Below are 13754 nucleotides of genomic sequence, written 5' to 3'. Positions count from 1 at the left end.
TCCAATCATCTCCACCATCGACGGCATTCATCTCGGACACTTCAGGGAAAAAATCTATCACTTAAGTACTGAAAATATTTGCAGGCGTTTTCTGATTATTTATAAATTGAGTTTTCATTCTATGTACCGTAAAATAGGGTGGCTTTGATCAATCTAATCAAACTAATTTTTTTTTATTAAAATTTTTACATAAAATTTTATGTCATATTTATTGCACTTGTTACATATACATATAGAAATATATATTTTTTGATTTTATGTGTTTTAGGAGTCCAAATAAATAAAAACATGGTGATGAATATCACATTTCCGAGTGGGACGACTTTGAAATACCATTTTTTTTGTAAGCTTATATCAATGATATCCATCATTGATATAAGCTGATCCAAAAAAATTTTATAAAAAAAAATTATTTCGAATATTCAAGTAGTTATATGTATCGTATATGCATAGTAGTTATGTTTAAAATATATGATACAAAAGTATTATAATTGCTTACATCATTTACATTTATCTTTGTCTAAAATAATCTAAAAAAACAACTTCACTATTCAACTGACAATAATAAGTTTGAAAACAACTAATTTTCGAAGAATCTTTGTATCCATGCAAAAAAATCATTAACGAAAAGTGAGTAATTTCTGAATAGTGGAGAGAAATATTGCAGATATCCGAAAGTTCAAAGTCGCCCCCGATTCAAAGTTGCCCCATATTACAGTTTCTCTTTTGCCAACAATAATAACTCATCCTTCTCTTATCATAAAATATAAGTAAATATAAACAATTTTAAATGGAAAAAGTGAAGATTTTCGAGTGCCAAAAATTTGTCTCAAAATATTTACATTAGTTGTCTGTGTGAAAAAAATGAATATCTAATTTCCCAACGCCCAGTAGCATTTTATAAATAATACATAATATTATTAGGAAACCAATTATGTTTAATAAGTTTATCATGTAACTAAATAGTCAAGTTTGTACATTTGGAATTGATGAGAAAGCATAGGGCCGGTATATCAGTTACTCTTGTGCTTGTGCTCGCAAGTATGTGAATCTTTGCTTAAACTCAAGCGAGCTAATTTGGACGCATAATCCTTGCTAGGCTTGGTACTGGTTACTTTTTTAGACGCTATGGAGCTAGCAATATATGGCAAATTTGACATTTACGTAAAAAATTGTATACTTTCATCTAGCCCAAATTTACGTAAATTGCCTACTTTTTTATGAGTATGAACATGGATGATCCATGGAACAAATGAGGAATGCCAATGATATTAGTTGACAAATAATAATATTCGATCTAAAACAATAAGTGCAAGGTATTTATTACGAGGCTATGTCACCAGCGCGGTGAGGCGGATTAAGATAGGAGCTGTAGGGAGGGATTTATTGATGCAGATCTTGAAGAGGCCGGCATTATATGAAGGAGGAAAAACTGATACCGGTAACTCATTACAAAAACGAGTCGAAAAAGAGGCCCGTTCTCTTGAAACCAACATCAACTGTAACGAATGTTCCGTTCGTGTACATCGTAGTTCACGCACGTGCACCGAAGCACTAGGGATCAATGCTGCTAACTCCTTAGAGCAGGCTCCATTCAAATATCTGTTGAACAGACTCAGCATGCCCACATTGCGTCTGTACATTAGTTTGTCTTAATTTACAATTTGACATTATCAAAAATCAAATTGTAAATTAAATCCGTGTACAAAATAAACTGTGGTCGTTGATATTTTGAAACATCATGATGATAGTTTGTTTTTGCAAAGAAACACGTTCCTCTGTTAAAATCGTAGACAAGAAGTGTAATGTTGGTGATGTCAATGCTTACAACCTATATATGGATTATTTGCTTAGCTCGTCACAATAACCAAGCAATTATAAAGGGCAACTGATACACCGGCAAAGAGCCATACTTCGATAAATAATAGCAAAATGTGTGAGTGTGTATATTCATGTACTGAAGATCAATTAGACTTTTGAAAGCTGACTAAATCAAAAGAGTTCTTTCCTAGAAATCACTATGTACATAATACTAATAGTATGTGATACTAATAGTTTGTAATCAGACTACAGACTGCGTCCATAGCAATTGAAATATCAGGTTTGGGTATTGGAACACAAGAAATACTATGTGGGCACGTTACGTGATCTAACCAAAAGTCTAACTATTCTTTGCTTCAATTTCTAATCCAATTCGTTTCATCATTATGAAATGTTTCATTTTGATCAAATAGAATGGTGATATACAATGTCCGGCAGTGTAAGAGAGACAGAGCGCATCAATTGGCTAAAACCAAATAAGCCAGTGGTGACATCAGCTATCACTCAAATCTGCTTGGAAGCCATTTCTAGTGTGTAATGTATGTTGTATCATCTGTGTTGGGGAACCATTTTGTATTTCAAGAAATTGAGCGCCGGTCAAAATATTACTCATTGAATTATTTTTAGAAGCATTGTACTGAAAATACGCAAAAGTCATAAGAAAGTCAATCAATCAGACACCCAATTTGATGTTCAACTTTTCAGTACGGTGAGAAAAATAACAAATTTATAAAATGGTGATATAAATGATTAAAAGGGTTTTTAAAAGTATCAATAAAATAGAATTCATATTAAAAAATTAACACAACCTTTCAAATGTCCCACAAATTAATATAATGTAGTAAAAAATTGGTTTTACATAAAAATACAGAATCGTGTAAAAGATTCATAGAACTAAAGTAAAAAGATAAATAAAAGCTATATTGTAATAATATATTATTTCAAATAAAATAATAATAGATTTCCCCTTTTTAAAATAAACTTCTAAAAACATTCTGATTCTTTAAAAAATATTACCTACTTCATAAACATAAGAGTTGATTTTTCCCATTTGTCTTCAATCCTACTTCGTATCATCGTAAGGCTTAGAACTCACTAACTCCTGGTAACTATCAACTATCAACAGTGTAACTAAACACCCGACTCAATTAGACAAATATAATATGGCAATTAAAACATGATACAATGAAGTGTGTGTGCCAACAGATTCATATTAAATACTTTAAAACAAAAGAAAAAACCTTTTCCCCAAAATACAAAATAAAGCGTTAACGGGAATAACCTTTGTACAATACAATACATATTATTATCCTTACATTAATTATTATTCTTTATGATATCACCGATGCATTCGCTATATTCCTAAACAGAACAAATCATACATCAATACATATACATAAACTTCTTACGAAATAATTTTAACTTGACTTTCATCTCTTATTTGCAAATCTTGCAATGTTGGGTTAGTTCACATTTCTGATGATTTTTTAAAAATTATATTATTTCAAACATTGACGGCATTAAGTTATAGACGCAGTTTTAGGTTATTTAAAAAAAATTCTCTAAATAGTATCTATAATAATATATATTATACAGACCACACTGCTAGGCCTTTCTTCCACAGGTATATGCAAGTATCCGATACTCATGTTATGTATTCACGTAGCAAACTACGTGTAGTGTAGTCGTTCTTGAATGGCGATAGTCGCCAAAATACTTAAATCGTGCATGTCCGTGTGGAAGACGGGCCTTAAATTAAGTTACTAAGTTACAACAAAGTTGTATGGGCAAGTGCAGTAGTACATATTTAAAGACTTTAGTAAAAAAATTAATACAGTAAATAAGATGTATCTTCTTGGAAAGTAATTTATAAAGCATTGAGTGAATTAACAAAATAATTGGAATCACCTTTATGAGGTTCAATCAAATCAATGTTTTTGCACTCAAAGCAGTTACAACTTAATGCCGTTCCAACGCTGATTTGTTTTACTATTATTGAATGTAGATCAGCAATAAATAAAAATGACTTTATTTAGACAGCACACGTCTCAAATAGAAACAATCTTATTTCGAGGATTATGTTGTAGCTGCTTGTCATACTAGTTCAAAGACTCAGCATCGACGGCAGACAGTCAAATTATAATTTTGAAATGTTGTCTCTTTGGATGCGATGCATAACTTCATGTCTATTTTATACAAAGTTTTCTGTCGAAACATTTCTACCCATTCAAAAACAACATTTTTTAATTGTTTTGAAAATGTTCTCCAAAGTTTAAACTATTCTAAACATAAAGATTGAGATCACGCTACTAATATGTATTAACAACATCTTTGCTGAAACTGGTAAATATCCAGACACGCTGGACAACATTAATACGCACAAATTATCTAAAAAACGCATTGTATTAGTTTAATAACAACGAGGAGTGTTTTCAGTCTCCGGAGTAGCAAAATGGGACTCGTGGAGCCTTCAGAGAACCAAGGGGGAGTGGAGAGTGGACTCTGCTCTGGGGACCTTCGAGGTACCCAATAAAGAGGTATTTCGTATGGGAAAACCCTTAACGCTACAGGATTCTCCAGGGAATCCATACGCAGGAAAACAGAACCTGGAAACTCAACGAAATGAGGCCCATGAACTGATGGCCTGATTGCTTACGGGAACTATATGTATACCGTCTCCACAATAAAATTAACTGATCAAAGATGGCCACCAAGTGAATACGACGAATTTGTTAATTTTTTATAAAATAACTGTAAAAATGCATTATTTTTTTTCTCTAGAGACTGAAATAGATGCTCCTCATTATTATTAAACTGATACAAAGTGTTTTTAACAAACTTATACAAAGTGTTCGTGTGAAGGATATTTACCCTGAAACTTATGGAAACAATATAAAACGTAAGTATTTATAAGGCTAACTGATATTAACAATGAATGTTAGTAGTTCAGAACTGAGGATGTTCACAATTATATATGTGCATTAATTTATTAATGAAGTATGAATATGTACTATGCCATACTAGTCAGTAAAATTTTCAAAATCAAAAGAAAGAAGTCAACAAACCTACATAATTTTATTGACCCTTGACTTCAAGTACAGATTATAAAACTTATCTATGAGTCTGGGGCAGATATTGGGACTTCGTGTTTTTGTCACCTGCACAGTAAAGCTTTTAAGTCATATTGATTAAAAGGTCCACAGCACAATAGAAAAGTTAAAACTGGATGAAAAATATATTTTCTGAATCAATTCGTCCGTATTTTAACATTTGAGGAAGATTTAGAGCTCACGTCTACATAAAATATTAAATTTGTTCTGGTTACTTTTAAAAAACTGGCAAATGATAAAAAAAGATAAAATATGAAAGGTTATTATTTGGAATGACACATAAAGCACTTTGACTGCCAGTAAGTAGTAAGTACTGTAGTTTACACTATAACTGTTGCTGTACACCATTCTAATAATTATTTATGTTACAATAAATAATCCACAAAATGATGTAATGCACTAATTAACTGTCTGACAAGAACCTACCCACCAAGTCTAAAAAGTAAACATTTTCTAAGACGGTTAATAGCTTTGCCATTTCTTGTTTTATAAAAATTAGTAAAATGAAATAACAATTAGTGAAAAAAAGACATTTCCAAAACGTGAATTCTACCCAAGATAAACATAAGCATTCACTGGCTCCGGCGCCTCCCCTCTTCATGGCAACATCTATATCTGTCTGCAGGGCTGCTTAGCGCTTATGTGATGATTCATATCTTCTAATTATATTCACTATTCTGGATTTCATCACATTATAACATATCATACTTATTTACACTTGAATTGTCATATTATTTTAAAACGTGGATTTTCATTCCCCTCTTAAATTGCTTTAATCTTTTCAATGTTAAATATCTATATCTCTTATTCGTCTCTCTCAAGAAAGAATAAACGAGTTTACACAATATTTCACTACATTTTTACAATCAATCCACAAAATAAGAATGAAACAGAAACCAAAAAAGTGTAACACATAAAATTTGCATGAAACAATTCAGCTCCGGGCCAATTCAACTCGAGACACGCTACTGACAACTTCACCACTGTCATACACTTTAGTGCGTAATCGGCATCTGGACACCTTCACACGAGCGCAAAGGACCTCATCCCCCTACAGGCCGCACCACTCCTTCAAGAAAGGCTTCCCGTACCATCGAGGATACAACCCTCACCACTGACTCTTCACGGCTTAAGGAAGGCCTGATAGGAGTTGAAGAGATTCCATAGAAGACCTTACAGACATTGTGAACCCTCCGAAGAAGACGTTTTCAAGATACATCAGAAGAAATTTCATTCACGGAGCCTTCACGAACCCTTCAACTTCTGACTCCACAAAGTATTCAAGATAAATCCGACAAGGAATCGCAACCCCTCAGGAAACCTTCAGTCTTGTGAAAGCGTGGGAGGCGGTCTTCTTGAGCGAGCTCGCCCTTGCAACCCGTGGCGCCGGCCTTACCGGAAGAAGGCCTCCAACATCTCCACGAAGAGTTTGTTCATGTGCACCTTGCCGTCACGGTTCACCGTGGTCCAGAACTTGCGGACGATGTGGTCGGCCTGGCGCAGTGCCGGCAGGATCAGTAACAGCTGCTGCAGGACACTGGGGGCGTTGTATGGCCTACAAAAAAAAAATTAAGTACCATTAATTTAGGATTACACTATTTGACAAACCTATTTTTATTGAAATCAGTAAATGGCACGATCAAGTGAATCAGATCCTTGAGTCGGGCCATGTCGAGAGTCAGAATAATAGAAGAGTATGTATTTTTTTTTTTTATTATTTATTGAGTTAGTTTATACATTTGAATATAAACTAATATAAACAAGATCATATTTCATTTTGTAATTTTACATATTTTTACAATAAATATAACATTTCTTTTTAAATACATTCATTCTTCAGACTTTCAGGCATTTCATCATACATTTTTAGTCCTTTGTACATTAAGCAGTTCTGTGATTTTGTTTTTTTCATATGTGGCAATCTAATCCTATTTACATTTCTGGTTTCGTAATTATGAACATCTCTATTAAAAACAATTTCATCCTTAAAATATTTTGGCATTTGGTTGTTCATGATTTTATGTACAAAAATTAACACATTAAATAATAGTCTCTTTTTTATAGAAATCCAATTTAGCTGTTCTCTCATTTGATCTATGCTTGCTTATTTTCCTTTTCCTAGTATACATCTCATAGCTCTATTCTGTATAACATCTAGCTTGTTCAAGTTTCCTTCATTGGCCAAATACAACATAGTAGAGCAATAATCTAAATGTGGAGCAACTATAGTTTTATAAATCAGCTCTGTAGTGTTTCCATTTAGTTTATTTCTTAATCTTCTAAGAAAATTGACTTTTTTAGATACCTTCTTTAGCACATATTCAAAATTTGCTGTGAAAGTTAGTTTTGAATCTACTCGTAGTATCACACCCAGGTACTTAATTTCATTTACTTTTTCAATTTTTAGGTCATTAATTGTCAATTTTAACTCTGTGTTATGCGTTTTGTTGCCTATTTCCATATATTTTGTTTTGTTGACATTCAGTTTTAATTTGTTTAATTTCAGCCATTTCGCTATATTTTGTAGGTCTTCATTTAATTTATTGATTGCATCTATGTACTCTTCACATGAAATATAGATTAATGTATCGTCTGCAAATAATCTAATTTTGCAATGTTTTATGGTTTTAATCGTTTTGACCGGTCAGTGGTTGAGTGGGCATAGCGCTTGGGTCTCACCCGAGCGTCGCGTGTTCGATTCCTCGGCTGGCTAAGTCCTCCATCACAACACAAGCAACATTTTCGGCTTTCTGTGGTGGTAGTAGGAGATTTTCAAACATTGTTGGGTTATTCGTAACCTGGGAATGTTTGTTTTTCTTTTAAAAAAAATGATAGAATGATTGTAATAGTAATCTTTTGTGTTTATTAAATTAAAACATATAACACTTTTTAATAACTGGTTTTATTGACGATGTACGTATTACAAGAAAGATGACAGCAGTGTGCAGAGCATAGATAAAAGAAACGAAATCCAAAATGGGTTGCCACACACAAGATGTTGCCAACTTTTAAACTAACAATATTATTATAGAAAATAATGTATTACATTGTATGTTTTAACACCCCCGCTCAATGTAACACATTCTTACATTATCTATATCTATAACTTTTAACCACCTATGTTATAACTGAGAGATTTTACATTAGGCCACATTGAGTAACAAATTTAAACAATAGGTTTTTGTTTAATGACTTAGTAAACATATCAGCTATTTGATCCTCAGTCTTAACATACACTAAACATATCTTACATTCCTTAATTAAATCTTTGACAAAATGATAACGTATATCAATATGTTTTAGTCTTTTAATATTATCAGTATTTGCAACCATTATGGCAGACTGGTTATCACAGTATATAGGTACAGGACAAACATTTATGTTATTAAAGTCTTTCAATAAACTTGACAGCCAACAAGATTCACTAGCCGCCATACTGACTGCAACATATTCTGCCTCGGTTGATGATAAGCTTACGGAACACTGTTTCTTAGAACACCACGATATAATACAATTGGAGAACTTGAAACAGTAGCCAGTGGTAGACTTTCTATCTCGTGTGTCACCACCCCAATCTGCATCACAATGCCCAACAAGTCCATCATCATTACATTTGAAAATCAGCTTATAATCTAGAGTATATTTTATATATCTTAAAATTCTTTTTAAATGAGTCAACAAAACATCACTTGCATTATTTTGGTACCTACTTAATATAGATACAGCTACACAAAGGTCTGGCCTAGTGCCTGAGACCGCATACATTAAACTTCCAATAATTTTCCTACAAGTATTTTCAATATCCTTGTCAGACTTACATTCTTTGGATTCTAAGATTTTTACATTAAAATTTTGATCAATAGGGGTATACATGGGTTTGCAATTTTCCATGTTAAATCTTTTTAATACATTTTCTAAATAAGATCTTTGACATAATTCAGTTACACCATCTTTCAAATTCTGTTTAACACTGATACCAAGAAAATTTGAAATTAGTCCCAAATCTTTCATCTTAAACGCATTGTGTAATTTTAATTTAAGATCACTTAATTCCTGTTCATTATTACTAAACATCAAGAGGTCATCGACGTAAAGTAAGACATAAGTTTGGTTTTCTCCATTACATTTAGTAAACAAACAAGGATCATTCTTTGACTTTACATAGCCTGCTTTACTTATTACATGGTTAAATTTTTCATTCCAATATTTAGGGGATTTTTTTAGCCCATACAATGATTTATTTAGTTTTACAATATTATCACAACCATTATATGCCCCTTCCGGTAATTTAATAAACACAGTTTCCTTTATATCCCCATATAAAAAAGCCCCAGTGACATCCATCTGATGTATTGATAGTTTTAATTTTGTAGCAACTGAAACAAATAATCTAAATGTTGACAATTTGGCAACAGGTGAGTAAATTTCATATAAATCTTTTGTATCATTCTGTTCAAAACCTCTGGCAACCAATCTTGCTTTATATTGAATAATATTATCAACTTTCTTTATTTTGAATACCCACTTACTACTAATAATGTTTTGTTTTTCAGGTACAGCGTAAACTGTCCAAGTATTATTTTCTTTGAGAGTATCCAGTTCTTGTTTTACAGCTTCTTCCCACTGACAGGCATCACTCCTCTGCATAGCTTCCTTATAGGTGCCTGGTTCTGTCTCTGCAGTGTACTTATTTTGGCAAATATAGAATTGTGGCGCCTTTCTGACACGTTTGGTTTGACGAGGAGAAGCTGGCTGTAATGTACTATCACTATCGCGTTCACTATCTTCATCACTTGTTTCTTCAGGTTCATATAAGCTGTGCTGCTCATCATCTGACATCTGATTTGTAATGTTTGGATCACTCACAACATCTTCTACTAACTCTTGCTGGTTATTGTCAGTTTCATCGTTGTATTCTTCTGTTACAGACTCTAGGTTTAAGCTATTACATTTCCCAATAACAGGTTCCAGAAAAATGACATTCTTTATTAGAACATCATTTTTATCAGGATAAAAAATTCTATACCCTTTCACATTTTCTCCGTACCCTACCATGATTCCATTTTCTCCTTTAGAATCCCATTTTCTTTTGGAATATGAACAGCTACGGGCGTACCAAAGATATGTAGGTTACTGAGATCAAAATTTTTGCCTGTCCATAATTCATAGGGTGTTTTTCCTGGTTCATTACTTCTACTGGTTCTGTTGAGAACATAGGCTGCAGTGTTGACTGCTTCTGCCCATAATTTTTTTTGAAGGTTCTTGGCACACAGCATTGACCTTGCTGCTTCTGTTAAGGTTCTTATCTCCCGTTCCGCCTTGCCATTCTGTTGTGGCGTGTATGGTACAGAAGTTTGATGTACTATACCCCGGTTTGAGAACAAAGTTGACACAGCCTTATTAATGAATTCTAAGCCGTTGTCACTTCTAAAAGTGATTATTTTGTTACCCGTGACATTTTCAGCTTTGTTTACAAAATCTTTAATACAATTAATCACTTCGTCCTTCTTTTTAATAAAATATACAGTTCTATAGCAAGAGTAATCATCTTTTAAAATCAAGAAGTACCTCGCCCCACCGACAGATACTGCCTCCATCGGCCCGCAAACATCGGCATGTATCAGTTCACATGTTTTAACAGTTTTTGTCTCAGAGTTCGTAAAGGGCAGCCGGTGTAATTTACCCTGTAAGCAGCCTTGACACTTCTGAAGAGAATTACTTGAGACTTTAATATTATTGTTCTCTAACACGTCTTTCACCTGCTGTATATTCTGGTGAACAAGTTTCTCATGCCACTCACTCAAACTTGATTTAACTGTAGTTACATTTGCAAAGCAGTTTTTATATTTATAACGAACATCCATAATATACATATTTCCAACACGATTTGCTACCGCACAAACTTTATTATTCTTGAAAAACTTGCAAATGTTTTGATCTGTCAACATGACATAACCTTTGTCAGCCGCACAATTTACATAGAACAAGTTTATTTTTAAGTCTGGCACACACAGTACATTATATATGGTTGTCTCGACCCACCGGTGTCCATTGAATACTTCTAGTTCCACTTGTCCGCAACCAATAACATTTATTTGAGTACCATCACCTATTATCACAGACTTTTGTGACACTTCTGGTGAAAATGTCGAAAACAGATTTTTGTCTTGACACATATGTTCGCTGGCTCCTGTGTCCACCAACCACTTTGACTGTTGATACAGTTCTTTAGGTATTTTTTGTACTACAAACGCATTTTTCTCCTTTCCTTTCTTATGCCAGCACTCACTCTTGATGTGCCCAACTTTGTTGCAATAAAAACACTTTTTTTCACTTTTGTTTGGAAAGTTACGATGGTTATTATTCACATGACTCATACACTCAGATTGATAATGTCCCATCTTATTACATTTGAAACACTTTATATTTCTTTTAATTGGAGCAGTTTTCTTTACTATAAACGCAGATGACGGCGATGCGAGTTCAGCCTTTTCCCTTACTCTCTCCTCTTCCACTAACAAACGAGCGACAAGGTTATCATAGGTTTGTTTGTTATCTGGCGCAGACTCCCATGCTGATATGAAGTGTTTGTAAATATCTGGCAATGACATCAATACCTTCGTAATTATGAATTTTTCCGAAATTTCTTCACCCATTTGTTTGAGTTGATTTTGTAACTCCTGTATTTTTGACAGGAAGACTGACATCTCCATTCCTTCTTCATATTTATATTGGAAGAATCTTTGCTGGATTATGTGAATACTTGTTTCACTTTTTTGTTCAAAAATGCTCGTTAACTTTCGCCACATCTCTGCAGCAGTAGTGCAAGATAATATATGTAACATCACTTCCTCGGTCATCCTGGTCACTAACATTGTTTGAGCCTTAGCATCTTGTGTCTCCCATGCTTTCTGTTCCTCGGAGCCTTGTAATGTATGAAAATGAGAAAATGATTTAATGAATAGAATTGGACCTAATACCGACCCTTGTGGAACACCGAGGTTGTTTTCTATCGGTTCTGATTCTGAGCTTTCCACTTTTGTTATCTGTTTTCTTTCATGGAGATATTCTTTGAAAAGATTTAGAGCTACTTCAGAAAGACCTATATCTTCTAATTTTTCCAAAAGTTTTTTCCTTTCTATCGTTTCAAATGCTCTTTTAAAATCTAAGAATGTTGCAATGGTGTATGAGACGATGTTTGAATGTGAATGAGGCAAGAAGTGTGTGCCAAGACCGAGTTGTTTGGCGGTCCGTCCTCTCTGCCTACCCCTGCGGAGAAACGGCGTGATGGTTAGTTAGTTAGTTAGAAATCAGTTGATCTCTTGAAACCGAAACAAAATTTTCTGATTCTATTTTCCTGATAACTTGTTTGTTTAAATTGTATTGTCTTACCAGATAATGTGTGTATATTTGTAAAAATAGTATTTAATCTACCATAAGTAGTTTCCCAGAATAGCTACTTATATTCTGAGAAATGATCTATTAAACATATCCTTGTACGTCGGCACCTGAGAGGTTAATTATGAATGCATTACAATTACATGCAAATGAGCTTCGGCAATCTAATGGATAAAGGAAAGAAGAATTGCAATGTAAGAAATTAACAAGAAATGAATTACAACTTATCACAAAGGGGATTGAATTGTTTAATTGTTTGTTTGTTCAACCATTGTTTCGACATAGACCGACAAAGAGGCATTCAGTGTAAGAGCTGGAATACTCTAGAATCTCTACAGAAACTGTGGTTCCACCGTACCGAGGATTAAGTATAGCAACGTGTTCTACCTGAGGATGTTGAGGCAGTCATTGAGCGAGGAGATGATACTGTCCTTGAACTTCTTGAGGTGCGTCTGTTCGTCGAGGCGGATGTCAGAGTTGGCGAGCACCAGCGCCTTCAGCAGGTAGTACTCCTCCTTCAGGATGGCGATGCGCTCCAGCCGCGATATCACTTGCACACACTGCAAATCAACAAACATTATTAATCTATATCCATCCATATTCATGCGCGGTGGTACTGCAGCACTGCCATTTGAATTATGAATTGTACTAAATCGTCTTGTGTGACATCACGGTACATGCGCGGTGGTACTGCAGCACTGCCTTCGAATTATGAATTGTACTAAATCGTCTTGTGTGACATCACGGTACATGCGCGGTGGTAATGCAGCACTGCCATTCGAATTATGAATTGTACTAAATCGTCTTGTGTGACATCACGGTACATGCGCGGTGGTACTGCAGCACTGCCATTCGAATTATGAATTGTACTAAATCGTCTTGTGTGACATCACAGTACAAGGGCGGTGGTACTGCAGCACTGCCATTCAAATTATGAATTTCATTAAATCGTCTTAAACTAAAAACTGAAACTGTTTTACCCAAGTTCACTTGGAGAGCTCATAAACTTCTTCATTTTTGAAGATATCGAAAAACTAATTTCACTGTTGTTATTAACTCTTTAAATATAAGATATTTTAATAAAAAATAAATACCAAGCAGACAACCTTACTCAAATAAACGACCCATTGACAGCACTGAAAATAATGGTTAGAGTTGGTGGGTCGAAGGGCGGCAACTAACTGCTCTATCACACCAATCATTGGGCCAGTGGCCATGTGGAAATTTAACGAAAAGCTCTGGGATCGTTACGCATTATCTTATATACGTAGAAGGCAAATGTTGATGAGTAACTCACATGGACGTAGAGCTCGTGGGCACCTGCCTCCTTGGCCTCGCGCTCGTCCATGGTGAGGTCAGAGGCAAAGCGCAGCCGCACCGAGCTGCCGGGGGACTGTGTCAGGCTCTGCTGCAAACAAACAACGG

The 13754-nt window shown here is 34.4% G+C and overlaps 1 protein-coding gene across 3 annotated transcripts in view; it reads right to left on the bottom strand.

The window, feature by feature from the left end:
• Positions 1 to 800: 800 nt before the first annotated feature.
• The window catches only part of ERR (estrogen-related receptor), a 151763-nt gene continuing 138809 nt past the window's right edge, over positions 801 to 13754 (bottom strand). For 2 of the 3 annotated variants that reach the window (XM_089641242.1, XM_089641240.1), the window contains exons 8-10: positions 13627 to 13737; positions 12717 to 12889; positions 801 to 6486 (exon numbers count right to left, since the gene is read on the bottom strand). In XM_089641242.1, the coding sequence (XP_089497368.1) occupies positions 6324 to 6486; positions 12717 to 12889; positions 13627 to 13737 (447 nt within the window). In that variant the 3' untranslated portion in view covers positions 801 to 6323. The remainder of the gene's footprint in view (positions 6487 to 12716; positions 12890 to 13626; positions 13738 to 13754) is intronic. The other variant, XM_089641241.1, reaches the window with a different exon arrangement.

The sequence above is a fragment of the Hesperophylax consimilis genome, chromosome 16 (genome assembly GCF_061612785.1).
Source record: "Hesperophylax consimilis isolate HC1 chromosome 16, BYU_Hcon_1.0, whole genome shotgun sequence".
Lineage (NCBI taxonomy): Eukaryota > Metazoa > Arthropoda > Insecta > Trichoptera > Limnephilidae > Hesperophylax > Hesperophylax consimilis.
Note: the sequence above shows the minus strand (reverse complement) of the source record. Positions and strands in the feature narration are given on the sequence as shown.